At 46.2% G+C, this 16,924-nt stretch overlaps 1 protein-coding gene across 1 annotated transcript in view; it reads left to right on the top strand.

The window, feature by feature from the left end:
* AATF (apoptosis antagonizing transcription factor) overlaps window positions 1-16,924 on the top strand; it is a 69,134-nt gene that overhangs the window by 24,947 nt on the left and 27,263 nt on the right. The window contains exons 5-8 of the mRNA XM_081890433.1: window positions 9,342-9,456; window positions 10,743-10,950; window positions 12,005-12,169; window positions 12,937-13,020. Of these exons, the coding sequence (XP_081746559.1) occupies window positions 9,342-9,456; window positions 10,743-10,950; window positions 12,005-12,169; window positions 12,937-13,020 (572 nt within the window). The remainder of the gene's footprint in view (window positions 1-9,341; window positions 9,457-10,742; window positions 10,951-12,004; window positions 12,170-12,936; window positions 13,021-16,924) is intronic.

Below are 16,924 nucleotides of genomic sequence, written 5' to 3'. Positions count from 1 at the left end.
ACCCTGAACTGTAATATTACAACCCAAGAAATTGAATGCGCCATTCAGAACCTCCAACTGGGCAAATCTCCGGGACCTGATGGGCTTACTTCCAAATATTATAAGGTACTGAAGGACTCATTGACACAACCATTGCTGGAAGTTTGCAACCAGATTATGGAGGGGAGGAAGGCACCGGAAACGTGGAAAGAAGCCTTCATCACGTTGATCCCAAAACTAGAATCTGAAAAAACTCAACTTAAAAACTACCGTCCTATCTCACTCCTAAATGTGGATTACAAAATTTTTGCAGACATTTTGGCAAGTAGGTTTAAGAAAGTCTTAAATGAAGTGATTCATAAGGACCAAGCAGGCTTTCTCCCTGGTAGGCACTTATTTGACAACACAAGAAACATCATTGACATTTTGGAGTTTTTACAGATTAATTCAAACACAAGAGCGGTGTTGATTTTTATTGATGCGGAGAAGGCCTTTGACAACATTTCTTGGCTGTTTATGAAGAAAAATTTGGAAAGGATGGGAGTAGGGCGGGGGTTTGAAAATGGAATAGAAGCAATTTATTCAGAACAAAAAGCTAAATTGATAGTAAACAACGTGGTGACAGAGGAGTTCAAAATTGAAAAAGGGACACGACAGGGGTGCCCTCTATCTCCTCTGTTGTTTATTTCAGTCCTGGAGGTGCTATTGAACATGATTAGAAATGACCGGTTGACACAGGGAATTGTGGTCGGAGAGAAACAATATAAACTGAAAGCTTTCGCAGACGACTTGGTATTAACATTACAGGAGCCAGCCTCTAGTACTAAAAGAGCGTTAGAATTAATTTCTGATTTTGGTCGGGTGGCGGGATTCAAGCTGAATAAACAAAAAACTAAAGTTTTAGCAAAAAACTTGACAATTACTGAAATAGAGGAGTTCAGAAAAGAAACAGAACTAAATGTGGTTAAAAAAGTAAAGTACCTAGGGGTGCACTTGACCTCCAAAAATTTGAATTTATTTAAGGACAACTATGAGAAATGTTGGTCAGAGATAAAAAGAGATCTGGAAACATGGTCAAGATTAAAACTTTCCTTGCTGGGCAGAATAGCTGCTATAAAGATGAATGTATTGCCGAAAATGCTATTTTTGTTTCAGTCCCTCCAGATCGTGGACAAGGTGGAATGTTTTGGAAAATGGCAGAGGGATTTATCTAAATTTGTCTGGCAGGGCAAAAAGCCCCGAATAAAGTTTAAAATACTAACAGATGCGAAAGAAAGAGGGGGGTTTGCCCTGCCGGACTTGAGGTTATATTACGAAGCTGCAGCCCTCTGCTGGTTGAAGGATTGGATCCTATTGGAGAACACCGATGTCCTTGACCTGGAGGGATTTGATAATGCTTTTGGGTGGCATGCATATTTGTGGTATGACAAGGTTAAAGTTCATAAATTGTTCAAAAACCATATTGTCAGAAGGGCAATTTTCATGGTCTGGTCAAAATATAAAGACTTATTGGAGAGTAAAACTCCGAGGTGGCTCTCACCGATGGAGGCCAAAGCACGTAAAAGACTCAATATGGAGGCCCATTGGCCTAAATATTGGGAAATAATTGAAAAAATTGGAGATAAATGGAGGTTACAGAGTATGGAAAAGTTAAAAAACAAGGTGCGAGATTGGTTGCATTATGCTCAAATCCAGGAAGTTTTTAAAGCAGACAAAAAAGTGGGTTTTCAGGAGGAAAAATCGAAACTAGAAACAGAGTTGCTTGAGCCAAAATCTAAGCTAATTTCGAGAATGTATAACTTGCTGCTTAAATGGAACACACAGGATGAGATTGTCAAATCCTCTATGATAAAGTGGGCACAGGACTTGGGGCATAACATTATGTTTGAAGACTGGGAAAGGTTATGGAACACCGGAATGAAATTCACGGCATGTACTGCCTTGAAGGAAAACATTATGAAAATGATATACCGGTGGTACATGACCCCAGTCAAGCTTGTAAAGATATATCACCTGTCCGATAATAAATGTTGGAAATGTAAGGAAGAGGAAGGGACATTTTTACACCTCTGGTGGACCTGCCCGAAAGTGAAGGCCTTCTGGGAAATGATACATAATGAACTAAAAAAGGTGCTGAGATTCACCTTACCTAAGAAACCGGAGGCCTTCCTTCTGGGCATGGTAGACCAGAGGATGGTCAAGAAAGATAGAACTTTCTTTATGTACGCTACTACAGCAGCGAGGATTCTGTTGGCAAAGCACTGGAAGACACAAAATCTACCCACATTGGAAGAATGGCAGACGCAGCTGATGGACTATATGGAGTTGGCTGAAATGACTGGCAGAATTCGAGACTCGGGAGAAGAAGAAACGGAGGAAGTTTGGAAAAATTTTAAGGACTATTTGAAAAAGCATTATAAGTTGTATGAATGTTAAAAAATGCTCCTTTCTAGGAAGGTATAGCTTCAGTATCGGCAAATTTCTGAATTGATAAATAAGACACTATAAGACAGAAGTGAGGTAACGAAATATTTTTATTGTGTGGAAATTAAAAACTAATGCAATTGTATTGAAATGTTTATATCAGATAACACGATAAAATGGAAGATATATTGTTATGTATAAAACAAGTTAACAAATTGCTGAGGTTTTGGTTACACAGGGAATGCAGTGCTCGGGAGATGGGGGGAGTCCATTGGATTCATGGAAGTATGTATTTGAAAGTGGAAATTTGTTTATTAAAAACCTAATAAAATATTTTAAAAAAAAATAAAACATGAACGCAAGCACCTTGAATCCAACCTGGAAAACACAGGAAGTTGTCTTACAATGAGTCAGACCAATGGCCCATCTAACTTAGCATTGCCTACACTGACTGGCAGCAGCTCTCCGGTGTTTTGGGCAGGAGTCTCCCTGCCAGCCCTGCCTGGAGATTGAAGCTGGGACCTGCATGCAGAGCAGGTGCTTCAGCCACAGCCTTAGCCTGATAACCCGCACCCCAAAAAATGTTTGCAGGAATTTTCCTGGGTCGTCAGGGAGTGGGGGCAAAGGTTGAGAGCACGCTAATTTCTCACAAAAAGTTAGAATAATCATGCCTGCTACACTTTGCCTCTTTAATCGCTATAGGTTCTATAAATATACTAGAAACTTAAATCTTGTTTTTAAATGGAATATGGGGATTATGGTTCATCCAGAGGGGGAGGGAAGGAGGAACACCACACACACATGTCCGTCTCCGTCCCCCCCGCTTCCTCTGTGAACAGCCATGCTTCAAATGCCAACCTTTCTGCGCTAAATCTGGCGGATAATGGCGGCTGGGAGGACAGCGCTGACTCTCCTACAGGCCACTGCCCAACTTTAGGGTATGGTGACGCAACGGAGCGGTGGCGTAACTTCTTTGTTGCCAAAGTTAGAGGCCTTAAAATGTTAAAGCTTATTGTTATTCTGAGTTGATAATCTCTCCCTTGCTTTAATAATTTTTCCTCATGCCTGGATAGCCCGCGAGTTGCACGATAATCACTCACACAGCTTTGTAATCAATGCCCAAAGTAATAGGATTCCGCTGGCCAACGGCAATTAATAAATTTGTGTCTCTCTCTTCCCCCCCCCTTTTTTTAAAACACTAGCAAGTCGGGCCTGAAATACGACTGACTGGCTTTTGCTCATTTGCATATTTATTGCAGTGGAAAAATTCTTGCGGAATGATTGATGTTGAGCCTGCCTCTTGAATTCCAACCAGTGCATTATTATGAAATGAAAAATGCCAGCCATACAGTTGATTAAAGTTGAAGACAGTGGAATCAGTGTTTTTTAAGATTGTGGGAGAATTAAAGGCATATTTTAATAGATGTTGACAAGAAGTGAACTAACAAAAGCAAAGCAAAGGATTTGCTTGAAAAGATTTAATCAAACGTGTTTCTTGGGGGATTAATTGCTGGGGATGACTAGCCTAGCGCCTGGGGTAGGCTGGGGAGGGGGGGGCAGGCGGGGAGACGGTGCGGGAACCAGGGGGGGGGCGGTCCTAGCTTATGGGTTTGAATGAGAAGTATTGTTCTTGGGCCAACGTATCGAGCGTTGCGTTTGACCTACGGTTTAACTCCGGTCTCAGAGCTGTCTGTGAAAAGGAACGAGAGCAGTCCCTCTTAATCCTAAATGTCCAAACTGGACAGGGAAAAGTGACGTACACCCTTGGTTTCGCCGTAATAACTTGTCTTGAGTTGGGGCGGGGGGTTTCAGGAGTAGAGAATATATATATTCATGTTGGTCTGTATATTTGTAATAATTCTGTGCCTGCAATATTTTGCAGCTGTGTGCGTGTACACCGAGCAGCTGAGCACATAAGCGTGGATGGGGGAAGGCGTTGGTGCCCTCTAGACTACAACTCCCATCATCCCCGGCCATGCTGGCTGGGGCTGATGGGAGCCTGGAGTCGAACGACATCCAGGCCCTTCCCTTTGCTAAGGTGTTGAATTATCACCAACCCAGCAGCGGCTGAAGGAAACTTCTGGCCATTGGTCCATCTAGCTTTGTGTTGTCTGCACTGACTGGCAGCAGCTCTGCAGGGTTTCAGACACACTCAGCCCCACCTGGAGATGGCAGGGATTGAACCTGGGACCTTTTGAGTGCAAAACAGGTTGTGCTCTGCCATCTTCGCCAAAAAATAGATTCAAGTCCTCATGGCTCTGAATGAAGAAGGGTTGAATTAAATAGGCACGTAGGAAGCTGCCTTATATTGAGTTAGGCCATTGGTCCATCCAGGCCAGCATTCCGATTGGCTGTGGCTCTCGAGGATTTCAAACCATTGACATACCCAGCCCTGCTTGGAGATGCCAGGGGTTAAGAACATAAGAGCCTGCTTTGTCAGGCTAAAGGCCCATCTTGTCTAGCATTTAACTTTAGCAAAATCCCTGTTGACAGGGTGGGTTAGGGTTGCATTCGGAGGGTTGCATCTTGAGGGCTGCCGTGTGTGTGAATGCGTGCAGTATATTTTGTATATCAGGCATAGGCAAACACTGGCCCTCCAGATGTTTTGGGACTACAATTCCCATCATCTCTGTCCACTGGTTCTGATAGTTATGGATGCATTGCTTAGGAATTAAGGGAAGCAAAAAGTCAGTGAAGTTTTGAGATCTGTGGTTCAAATCATCACTGTTTGGAATGCTTGCGTCAGCTGTCTTCTTGCTGTATCTAAACATAGGTGAAAGCCTGCTATTTGATCTCAGGACCCATCATGCGCAATCTGGTTATAATGTTTTAAGAGGTGTCCAAATTCATAGCACACAAACAACTTTCCAAAATATATAGCAGTTAACAGTAAAATTGTTGATTGTAGGTCAGAAAGTTAAAAACAAGTTGGCCTCACCCTCTTTGAAATATAATCAGCAGTTAATATGTGTTATAAAATAAAACTACAGATTAAAAATTATAGTTATATTCAGCTATGTCTTTCTCAGGGTTGACCCGCTGAAATGAACCAAGGTAAGTCATGTCGATTTAACTTCATTGGGTCTACTCTGAGTAGGACTCTTTTTGACCACTACCCATAGATTCTATCCAATCTTAGTCAAGCTCAGAGTAGACTCACTGAAATTAATGCACATGTCTATCATAGGTCCATTAATTCCAATGGGTCAGCATTGAGTAGAATTTAGTTTAATACATCCCTGTGCATCTAGGTATAGTCATGTCCATACATTTCAATGGGTCTCTTCTGAGTTGTACAAACATTGGACACAACCCCACAGCAAGTAAGTGACCAAATAGAGACTTCAAAGCTATTTAAATGTGTTATTGTTATTATTCTTAGTAACCTAAACTGGGGCTAAATGATTTGACCCCCCCCCCTTTTGTCAGTTGCTTATAGCACGGTCTTGTGCTTGCTTACTCAAGAGTTAAGTCAGAAAGTTTTACATGGGAGCATTTTCCCATTCACAACGCAAACCTCACCAGGGACAGATCCACTCATTGAAAGCACACCCAACACACATTTAAAACTCACAATTCCTCTTCAAAGAATCATGGGAGCCATGGATACAATTCCCATCACCCTTAATGAACCACAATTGCCAGGATTCTGGGTGAGTTGGTGGGTGGGGGTGGTAAATGTGCTTTAAATGTAGGATACCTGCTCCAGAGGTAAGCCCTCTTCAACAGAACTTATTCTCAGGTAAGCAGAATTAAAGTTATGGCCTCGTTTACTTCTTTTTTGGGGTGTGTGAAGGGATGCTTGTTGTATTCATTTTCTTACAGGGAAACCCCACCTTGCAGGGTGCACGGGACACACACAGTTATTTATAACAAAAAAAATTCCTTCCAGTAGCACCTTAAAGACCAACTAAGTCAGTTCTTGGTATGAGCTTTCGTGTGCATGCACACTTCTTCAGGTACACACAAGTGTGCATGCACACGAAAGCTCATACCAAGAACTGACTTAGTTGGTCTTTAAGGTGCTACTGGAAGGAATTTTTTTTGTTTTGACTATGGCAGACCAACACGGCTACCTATCTGTAACAGTTATTTATTTCAGTTTTGCTTTAAAAAAATTAATTTATCCAAGCAAACAGTTTGTATGGGATGGCGGATTTCTCCCCAACCTGTATTTCTTTTGCACCTCTGTTCCCTCTCTCTCTTTCTCTCTGAGCCTTTTCAGGCAGTGTCTCTCAGACCCAAATATAATAACCTCTGTTGCCGTCTCTTTTGCATATGTTGACTGTCAGCTGCAGCGGATGTGACCCCCTTTCCACCCCCCCTCCCCGGGCGGCCGCCGCTCCTCTCCTCTCTCCCCGCCGTCATATATCTTGCGGCGCTCCTCGCCATTCAGGAATAAACATGTGTAATGTGCTTGATGGTGAAAATAATTCCCCACCTTATCTTCGCTTTGTTCTCTTGCCTGCCTGCCACTTGTCACACTGGGTGATACGATGGCTCCTTTTGTGCTTCCTCCCTCGCCGCCGCGTAAGCCCCCATTTGCTGTAAATGGGTTTGGGGGCCCACCCCCATTTTTTAACAAGATGGCAAGCTGAAGGTAGGGGTTGGCTGGGTGGCTGAGCAAAGAGGCGCTTTCCTCCCTCTCCCCAGTCCAAAAATACGGGCTTACAAGCAGCCTTGTAGATTTTAAGCAGGGGTCAGCGGACTTTTTCAGCAGGGGGCCGGTCCACTGTCCCTCAGACCTCTTGGGGGGCCGGACTAAATTTTGAAAAAATAATAATGAACGAATTCCTATGCTGCACAAATAATCCAGAGATGCATTTTAAATAAAAGCACACATTCTGCTCATGTAAAAACACCAGGCAGGCCCCACAAATAACCCAGAGATTAAAATAATCCTACTCATGTAAAAACAGGCTGATTCCTGGACCGTCCATGGGCCGGATTGAGCAGGCGATTGGGTCTGATCCGGCCCCCGGGCCTTAGTTTGCCTACCCATGATTTTAAGCATTAAGAAAAACCAAACAGCCAGTCTATTTCCACCCCTGCACACAAATATTTATGTAATGTTAGGGGATATGTGTCCCTACTTGACCCTTAAGGCAGGCACGGGGTGCCCTTTTTACCCCAAGATGTGCATTCCGTCATGGGATCATCAAGATTGTGATTGGCAGGTGTGGCCTTGTTGGTGTCCACCACCACTGTGTTGGCGCTGACCCACAGCAGAGCCTTCTTGGTGGTGGTTCCACCTGCTTGTAGAATGCCCTCCCCTGCGACACGCATCTCTCTCTCTCTCATTATTGACTTTTCAGTGGAACTCAAAAGGCATTCTGGTTCACCCAGCCTTAGGATGGCTGAGAGATCCATGTTTCTGGCAACCCTGAAATCATCGGTTACGAGACTTCGTTCATCCATTTAAACAGCTTTTACAGGGTTTCTCGTGATCTAGTTTTAGTTATGCTTTTGCCACCCTGGGCTCCTTTGGAAAGAAGAACAGTGGGATATAAAATAATGATAATGGCCAGACATGCAACAATCTCCATCTAGCCAAGCAAGAGGTAGTCTATCTCAGTTCAAGGGTGCTTTTCCCAGCCAGGTAAAATCACCAGAGGAGGGTTTGAAGCCAGGACAGTGAGGGATGCGACCTTAGCAGGATCCCCAGGGCCGAATCGAGGAGACTTCAGGGCCAGGTTGGTTCCACCCTCCAAAGTCTGAAGTTCCTCAACCCTGCATTAAAGTAAGTTGAGAGAAGCTGTACCTTAGTGGCCGATTGCCCCCTTTGCATGCAGAGGGCTCCAAGCTAAGCCCCCGGCACCTCAGGCTTAAAAGGCTCCTGCAGGAGGTGATAGGATACACCTGCCTTTCCCTGAAGCCCTGGAGAGCTGCTGCTGGTCAGAGTAGGCAGTATTGGACTAGATCAGTGTTTCCCAAGGTTGAGTCTCCAGCTGTTGTTGGACTACAATTCCCATAATCTCTGACCACTGGTCCTGCTAGCTAGGCATGATGGGAGTTGTAGTCCAAAAAAACCACTGGAGACCCAAGTTTGGGAAACCCTGGACTAGATGGGCAGGTAGTCTGAGCTGGTTTAAGGGATCTTCCTACATTCCCGCTTCCTCCCCCTAAGAGCAGTGGTGGGGAACCGGTGGCCCTCGCAGGTGTAGTCGAACTCCAGTTCCCATCATCCTCCAGTGGCCAGGAATGATGGGAGTTGTAGTTCAGCAGAAGGTGAAGGCCCTTCAGTTCCGCACCCCTTTCCTAGGACTCTTTCTCACCTTCCCTTTGTTGGGAGTTCAACAGAAGGGATCATTTCGTTTGCAACTTAAGAGTTAATTCTGTTCTCCCAAGACGGATGGGAGGGGCAGAGGTGTTGCTTAGCAACTACCCAGAGTGGCATGATCTTTGTGGAGGTAACACATGCTCTGCTTGGGTGTCTAGTTGAGGCAGGTTTAGTTGCACCTAACTCTTCTCTCAAAAAGGCAGGCCCCTGAAAGGCAAAATCTCTCTGTTTATTTCTCCTTGAACAGTGCACTGTTCTTGTTTGGTTTTGCTCCGTGAAGCATTAACCAGGATTTCTTTCCTCTCTGGGGCACCCAGTCTTAATTCTTCACCACTTTCACTGTTCTGGATTCTGCAGAAAACTCTTTGCGGCCAGAGTGCAAAGATGTGCAAATTTATTCCCATTGTTTGTTTGTTCGTTTTCTTCCCGGACGACGAACTTAAAAGTGCAATGGCAAATAGCGTGGTCTTCCTGCTGCCACTGGAGAAGTCACATGGGGGGGTGGACGTGTCAAAACTGCTGCCCCACCTGCTGCCTGCAAGGTCCTCGATTATTCTCTCTCTCCACCCCCACCCCCTAAAAAATCCCCTGTCTTTGAAGCTTTTCTGGTAGTGACTCTTTGGGAAACATTAAATGCCATTTCCATTTTGTTCCACAGATCACAAAGCCCTCAAGGCTTTGCTGAGGACCCTGGTGGATCTCCAGGACGAGCTTTTGCACCAGTACTCGGGCACGAGACATCTGGTAGATGGAGAGCAAGGGAAAGAGGAAAGGTAAATGCAAAAAGAATGGCAGTTCTGTCGACCTCAGGGATGAGGCTGGGGAAGCTTTTCCCTCTGGCTGGAAAGGGAAAAGGCCCATAGCTTAGTGGGTAGAGAATCTACTGGTCTCAGGTTCAATCCCCGGCCTCTCCAGTTAGGGCTGGGAAAGACCCCTGTCTTAAACCTTGGGAGTTGCTGCCGGCCAGTGTAGACAGTACTGAGGTAGATGGACCCTGCCTTGTTATAGACCAGCTTCCTTTGTTCCCAAGTTCCATGTCAGTCGGAGGGCAAAAAGTGGGTGAAGCGATTGGTTCTGGAACTGAGAGCTGTACAACAAGCTACGCTCCACCCCTGGAAAAGTTAAGAGGTTTTTATTATGTGTTTTGTGCTCTCATTTTGTATGTTTATGTTGTGAACGGCCTTGTGATCTTCAGATGACCCCGACTGCATGCAAATTTAATAAATAAAATGATAATTAGTTTTTTTGCATTCTGCCCCACCCTGCCCCTATGCGTCTCTGCACCCAGGCATGCAAGAGGCATGATGATCTCAGTTCAAGAGCACATTCCAAATGCTGTAACTTTTCCTCCTTTATGGGAGTAGGTGTTGAAGGAGGGGGGAAAGCAGATTTTCCAAGTAAGCCCCAGGGGGAGAACCCAGCAGTTAGGGACTCATCCAGAACTGTCATAAGGGAAGATGACGTTTGGGGGGAGGGAGCTCTGAGAGCACTTGTGAGTTGGCTGCTCTCATCTGGGGAAGATTTCAGAACAAGGGTGCTGCGTTACTACCGGACCAAGTTCAAAGTGCTAATATAGGTATATTTGGAGCCCTTAACAGGTTGGCACCAGTTTCCTTGCAGGATTGCTTTACCCCATATGTGCCGGTTTAGCTCCTTGGGTCTGCAGAACTGGCACAGCTATGGGTCCCACATAGTAATCGTTCTACACTGATGATAATTCAACTTTTTGCTGTGGCAGCACGAACACTCCTTGCCTGTTGACATTAGGCAAGCGTCTTTGCTGTTTCTGGCGCATGCTTAGAACATTTCTGTTTAGATGTGTAGATGTCATATGTGTTTTATCCCTCTTAAGCCAACGTTGCTTTTCATCACCTTCTGGATATGCTTAAATACTTGTTTTTTAACCCGTTTCTAAACCGATAATTTCAATGTTTTATATTTGTTGTAAGCCACTTAGAGGTCACCCCCCAAAAAATCATATAGTGGTATATTGCTAAATAAATAAATGCTTTGAGTTAGGAGTTGCACGTTCTTGATCTTGCTTTATTTATTTTTTTAGCAACGAGGAGATCCCAAGCGACGATGACGACGATGACCAAGCTGAGAGGGAAGACAAGGAGAGGAAGAGGCCACTCAAGCGGAAGCTGGGAACGGACGATTACCCAGAGTTCGCGGCCAAGCGGTTTGCCGACTTCCGGTCCTATCGGAACAGCACGCTGCAGAAGTGGCATGATAGGACCAAGCTGGCTTCTGGGAAGCTGGGGAAGGCAAGAGCCGCTCCTCTCTTTTGGGGGGTGGGCGCAGGTCATCGGTCACGTGCGGCTTATGGCTTCCTTGCAGTGCTAAGATCCCGTTATCAGGGAATGCTGCACCTTGTGCAGATCCTCAATTTGAAAACCTAAAAGGGAAAGAAAAAGCTACATAAACAGGTGCGTGCGTGTAAAAATGCATTGTGAACTGCCCTGGGTGCTATAGGTGAAAGGCGGTATACAAATTCAAAGCATACTTACATACATACATAATAGCACCTGCATCAAGAAATTGAAAATAGTAATAGTAAGAAGAAGAGTTTGGATTTGATATCCTGCTTTATCACTACCCTAAGGAGTCTCAAAGCGGCTAACAATCTCCTTTCCTTTCCTCCCCCACAACAAACACTCTGTGAGGTGAGTGGGGCTGAGAGACTTCAGAGAAGTGTTACTAGCCCAAGGTCACCCAGCAGCTGCATGTGGAGGAGCAGGGAATTGAACCCGGTTCACCAGATTACGAGTCCACTGCTCTTACCCTGCCCATCTGGCCGGGCCTCCCCAACCACTCTGGGCGACTCCCAACAGAATATAAAAAAGCACGATAAAACGTCAAACATTAAAAACTTCCCTAAACAGGGCTGCCTTCAGATGTCTTCTAAAAGTCAGATAGTTGCTTATTTCCTTGACATCTGATGGGAGGGCGTTCCACAGGGTGGGCCCTCTGCCTGGTTCCCTGTAACCTCACTTCTTGCAGGGAGGGAACCACCAGAAGACCCTCCTGGAGCTGGACCTCAGTGTCTGGGCTGAACGATGGGGGTGGAGATGCTCCTTCAAATGCCGCTGGGAAAATCCTTGGCTGACAATTTAGGAAGGAGGGTTAACTAATTGGAGGGAACTGAAAATGCTCTCTGGTCCAGCCATCTATTGGAGACGGATAACTGAAATCGTGAGTTAAAGCCTTACTCACATAGGAAATACTTTCCAGCTTATCCACTGGCACAGAAAGATTGGGGCAGGGGAATGGAAGATGGCTTTCCCTGCAATTGACTGACCTTGGTTAATATCCCTCCAGGGTTTTGGTGCCTTTGAGTGTTCCATCTTGACCCAGATCGATCACATCTTGATGGACCGAGAGAGGTTGCTCCGGCGGACGAGGACCAAGCGGTCAGCCTACAGAGTGCTGGGGAAGCTGCAGCCAGCCCCTGAGCCGTTGCCAGCGACTTTGCCAGGACAGGCGGTAAGCTGGAGACTTGGGCGGGTGGGCTGGTGGGGGGGGGGAGTGAGGAAGGAAACAGATTGGCTGCTGCGGTTTGAGAGCAAGGCACCTTTCTTGTTTTGAGAAGATTGCTGGAAGAAGGCAGGCCGAGAAGGAATTTTGTAACACAGTGGAGTGAAAAGATTGTAAGGTTTGCAAGCGAAGCTAGCAAAAGGTCTTTGACTTGCCATAGGCTATATTCCCTGAGCTCCTTTGGGTTCCTCTTTTGGATGTGGAATAAATTTAATAAATAAGTAAGCTGCGGTTCGGGGATTTTAAGCACCAAAGTGACGATGGGTATTTTCACAGTTTCTTAGATTTCGGTTGGGGACCCTGTCATAGCCTGCTACTGGGGAACCCCCACTGGGAAATTGGTGAGGCAATGGCTCCAAGGAGTAGGGGAGAGAGAACAGGCTTGGGGGCAGCTACGTCCTGGTCCCCTGAACCAGAGATGGGGATCCTGTGACCCTCCAGATTTTGTTGAGAAGACTCCCAACTCCCATCAGCCCCAGCCAGTGTGGCCAGTGGTTGGTGATGATGGGAGCTGGAGTCCAGCAACACCTGGAGGGACTGCAGGTTCCTAAACCCACATCACTAAGCCTCTTTGAGTTTATTTTGTAAAGCCAAGTTGGGGTATGTCGTTGTGGCTTCTCAGCAGCTCTGTGGTCACAGGGCCCACTGAGAAAGCCGCCTCTTGAGCCCAGATTCAAGCCCAGAGAGTCTTCTTGATTTTTCTCTTGCCTTACTAGGAGGCCCTTCCGCCAACAACATCCAACGCACACCTCAAAGACCTGGACGAGGAGATCTTTGACGACGACGACTTCTACCATCAGGTGGGGGCCTTGTGGCAGTGGACGGAAACTTTTAAGCTGAGCAGAAAAAGTTGCAAGCTCCTGCCCTTGTGTGTCTTTGCCCAGATGTGCTCTGCTTTTCATGCACGTAAATGAACAGCTATCTCGTGAGAGATAGTGCCATTCCTTTTTCCACGGGGATCTCCTTTGTAAAAGGAATTGGGGGGGGGGGACTTTTGTAGCTGTGTTCCATCATGCTCAACCTTTGGCGGAGCACATACTCGTGGTGGCAAAAGTGGGTGTGCCCAGACACACTGCTCTCCCTTGAGGCAAGCAAGTGGTGTTATCGCTAGAGTAGGGCGGAAAAAGGGACGCGGGTGGCGCTGTGGGTTAAACCACAGAGCCTAGGACTTGCCGATCAGAAGGGCAGCGGTTTGAATCCCTGCGACGGGGTGAGCTCCCATTGTTCGGTCCCTGCTCCTACCCACCTAGCAGTTCGAAAGCACGTCAAAGTAAACGGTGTTTCCGTGCACTGCTCTGGTTTGCCAGAAGCGGCTGAGTCATGCTGGCCACATGACCCGGAAGCTGTACGCCGGCTCCCTTGGCCAATAAAGTGAGATGAGCGCCGCCACCCCAGAGTCATCTGCGACTGGACCTAATGGTCAGGGGTCCCTTTACCTTTAGGGCAAAGAAAGTGGGGCCAGCGAGCAGCGTGGCCTGGGCAAAGTTTCTGTGCTTGAGTGTCCCCACCCCTGCTTTACATGCTATAAATGACACACACACACTGCAGCCCCAGCAACGAAGTTCTCCATTTCACAGCTTGTAGCCATATAGGATAATACCAAGTCCTTTTTTTCTTTTTTTTTTGAAAGGCATCTCCTTAAGGCCTAATAATAATAATAATAATAATAATAATAATAATAATAGGATGATGATGATAATGAACCAGGCTTTTTCAGGGGTAGCTTTGTTGGATATTGTTCCCGTTGGCTTTACAGATGGACTTAATCTGTTCTTACTCTTGCAAAAATTTTGTGTCTTTTTTTTTTTTGGTACACTGCCAGGATGGTTTTCAAATGGTGGGTGGTTTATAAATCCTTTAAATAAATCATGTAGCCTATGTGCACGCAGAGAGAGGAAGGAGGACAAGAAAGAGAGAGATGAACATAGTAGGATGGAGACAGAGAAGGGCAGGCAGAATTCTCTTTCCGCAATAGGGCTTTTGTGCTATGCAAGTACAACGGGGGATTTAGGGGCCCTCTGGAACAGCGCTGGGGTGGGACAAGAAATTGGGAGTATTTGGCAGGGGTGCTTTGCCCCCTCCTCAGTTAATCGGGGTTAATTTAAATTAAAACAAGTAGAGGTCTTGGGAGGGAATGGGAGCACCTGACTTTCAGGCAAATGGAGCTGCCAGGCTCTGCTTTGTGTGTGGTTGGCCATTTCCTGAAGTGCGAAGGGAGGGCAGTGGGTGCGGAGAAAGGAGCCATGAATGGTGGGTGTGCAAATGATAAGTGTGCAAATGGTGGGTGACTCTATACAGAAGGAGGGATGAACTGCCTTTGGGGATGACTTACATATCACACACTCGTCGCTTAGACTTGCTGCTGCTAGGCTGCACCTGCTTGAGCAGAGAGCAAGAGGGAGAGGCGGGGGGGGAGAGGAGGACGTTTTCCAGGTGCTGCCAACATCTGGCAGCTCAGCAGGGGCTGGTCCTGACTCCTGGCTACCCTACTGTCTCTAAATACGGTCCTTGGGATGCGTGGGGGCTTCAATCACTTCCCTGGATTTGGCAGCGGGCTGCGACAGCTTATCCGTGCCTCGTACATCACGCTCAAGACATCTGCTCAGCTGAGAAATACACCTTCGTTTTTCTCCTCCTCCTCCTCTTCTTCTTCTTCTTCTTCTTCTTCTTCTTCTTCTTCTTCTTCTTCTTCTTCTTCTTTTTGCTACACACACACACACACACACGCCAGCTTCTCTCCCTCCCTTCCAATCCCCGATATGCTTCTGTTAAAAGATCACCACTTCATTGTGTCCCAAGTAATTGTGGGAATGTTAGGCCACCTTGACAGGCTCTGTGTAGCCGTACCTGTTCCACTGACCTGGCTCATTTCCCTCCTGTTCAGTAGTATTTGGCAAAGAAATTGGACCTGGAGCCTTTTTCGACGACAAGCCTGAGAGGCGAGTCGGGGAGCGGATGCGTCTGTTTTCTGCCAGCCTCCCACTAATAGTGGCTTCATAAAGGACCTTCCTTTTTTATTTGTTAGGGGTGTGAGCCAGAGCTGGGAAGCTGTTTCTGGGGAGCGAGGGGTTGGAGGGGAAGAGAATAATAATAATAATAATAATAATAATTATTATTATTATTATTATTATTTATTTATTTATACCCTGCCCTCCCCAGCCAAGACCAGGCTCAGGGCGGCTAACAGCAAATATAAAAACAATTGATTGAAATACAACTTAAGAAACAAGATTAAAACACAACATTAAAACATTAAAATGCATTCAAATGTAGCCTCATTTCAGTGGAAACTCAAATCAAAAACTTCTTTGGAGATGAAAACGTCAAGTCTTCACCAAGGCTAACTGTCCAGACTGGTCCTACATGGGCCAGGAAAAAGCCAGGGAAGTTGCATCATAGAAGGAGAAAGGAAAAAAGAAAGAGGGGGAGGGAATCAAGTTGATTCGAAGCTAAAGGCCAGGTGGAACAACTCTGTCTTAAAGGCCCTGCAGAAAGAAATCAGATCCCGCAGGGCCCTGGTCTCATGAGACAGAGCGTTCCACCAGGCCAGAGCCAGTGTTGAAAAGGCCCTGGCTCTGATTGAGGCTAATCTAACTTCCTTAGGGCCCGGGACCTCTAGGATGTTGCTATTTATGGACCTTAAGGTCCTCCGTGGGGCATACTGGGAGAAGCGTTCCCCTAGGTACGAGGTCCTAGGTCGATCAAAGTCGACTAGGTGCTGAATGCCTGGGCCTGCTACTCCCCACACGATCCTATATGGACTAGATGAGCATCATCAGAGCCCCTTCTCTGCATACTTGCTCCTCTGAAGGGAGGGGTGGAGAGACAATTTTTTCAGTTGTGGCTCTCTGATTGCAGATTGCTCTCATCAGGAAAGCACCCCTGGCGCCATCAGGGTCAGATTTTAGGCTCACAAGGAAATGAAGAGAGCCCATTTGGATCAGGCCAGTGGCCCATCTAAGTCCAGCATCCTCTTCTCACAGTAGCCAACTAGATGTCCAAATGAGAAGTTCCAAAGCAGAACCTAAGTGAAACAAGAGTACTCTCCCCGCTTGTGATTCCCATCAATTGGTACCTACAAGTATCCTGCCTCCAGCTGCGAAGGAAGAGCACAGCTGTCGTGGCTGGTAGCCATTGATAGTCCTCTCCTCCACGAATTTGTCTATAATCGTATTTTAAAGCCATTCAACTTGCTGGTAGTCGCTGCCTCTTGTGGCAGCGAGTTCCATAGTTTAACTATGCGCTTTGTGTGATGAAGGGAATTTCTCCTTTCTGTCCTGAATCTTCCAGCATTCAGCTTCATTGGATGTTCACGAGATCTAATGTTAGGAGAGAGGGTGAACATTATTTTATTTCTCCACTTTCCTTCATGGCAGTGTGCTCCTGAATCCCAGACATCGCAAGCAGGGAGAATGCTCTTGTTCTTGTGCTCACCTGGGGCGTCTGGTTGGCCGCTGTGAGAACAGGATTGCAGAACTGGACGGCCTCTTCTTAGGTCCTTAATTTCTGCATCTTTTAACTACTTAAGCACTTCCAGCTGTGATTTTGCAGGCACGTGTCATGTACAAAACCGGCCTTAAACAAAGCAACTTCAGTGTTTTTGTGGTGTGTGTGTGTGTGCGCGCGCACACACACACACACGAGATTTCTGATAATGCCATGCAGACAAGTAATTACAAAATCTGGCAAACTATTACAAGTCAA

Source organism: Podarcis melisellensis (genome assembly GCF_964234715.1).
Source record: "Podarcis melisellensis genome assembly, chromosome: 15".
NCBI classification, from domain to species: domain Eukaryota; kingdom Metazoa; phylum Chordata; class Lepidosauria; order Squamata; family Lacertidae; genus Podarcis; species Podarcis melisellensis.
Note: the sequence above shows the minus strand (reverse complement) of the source record. Positions and strands in the feature narration are given on the sequence as shown.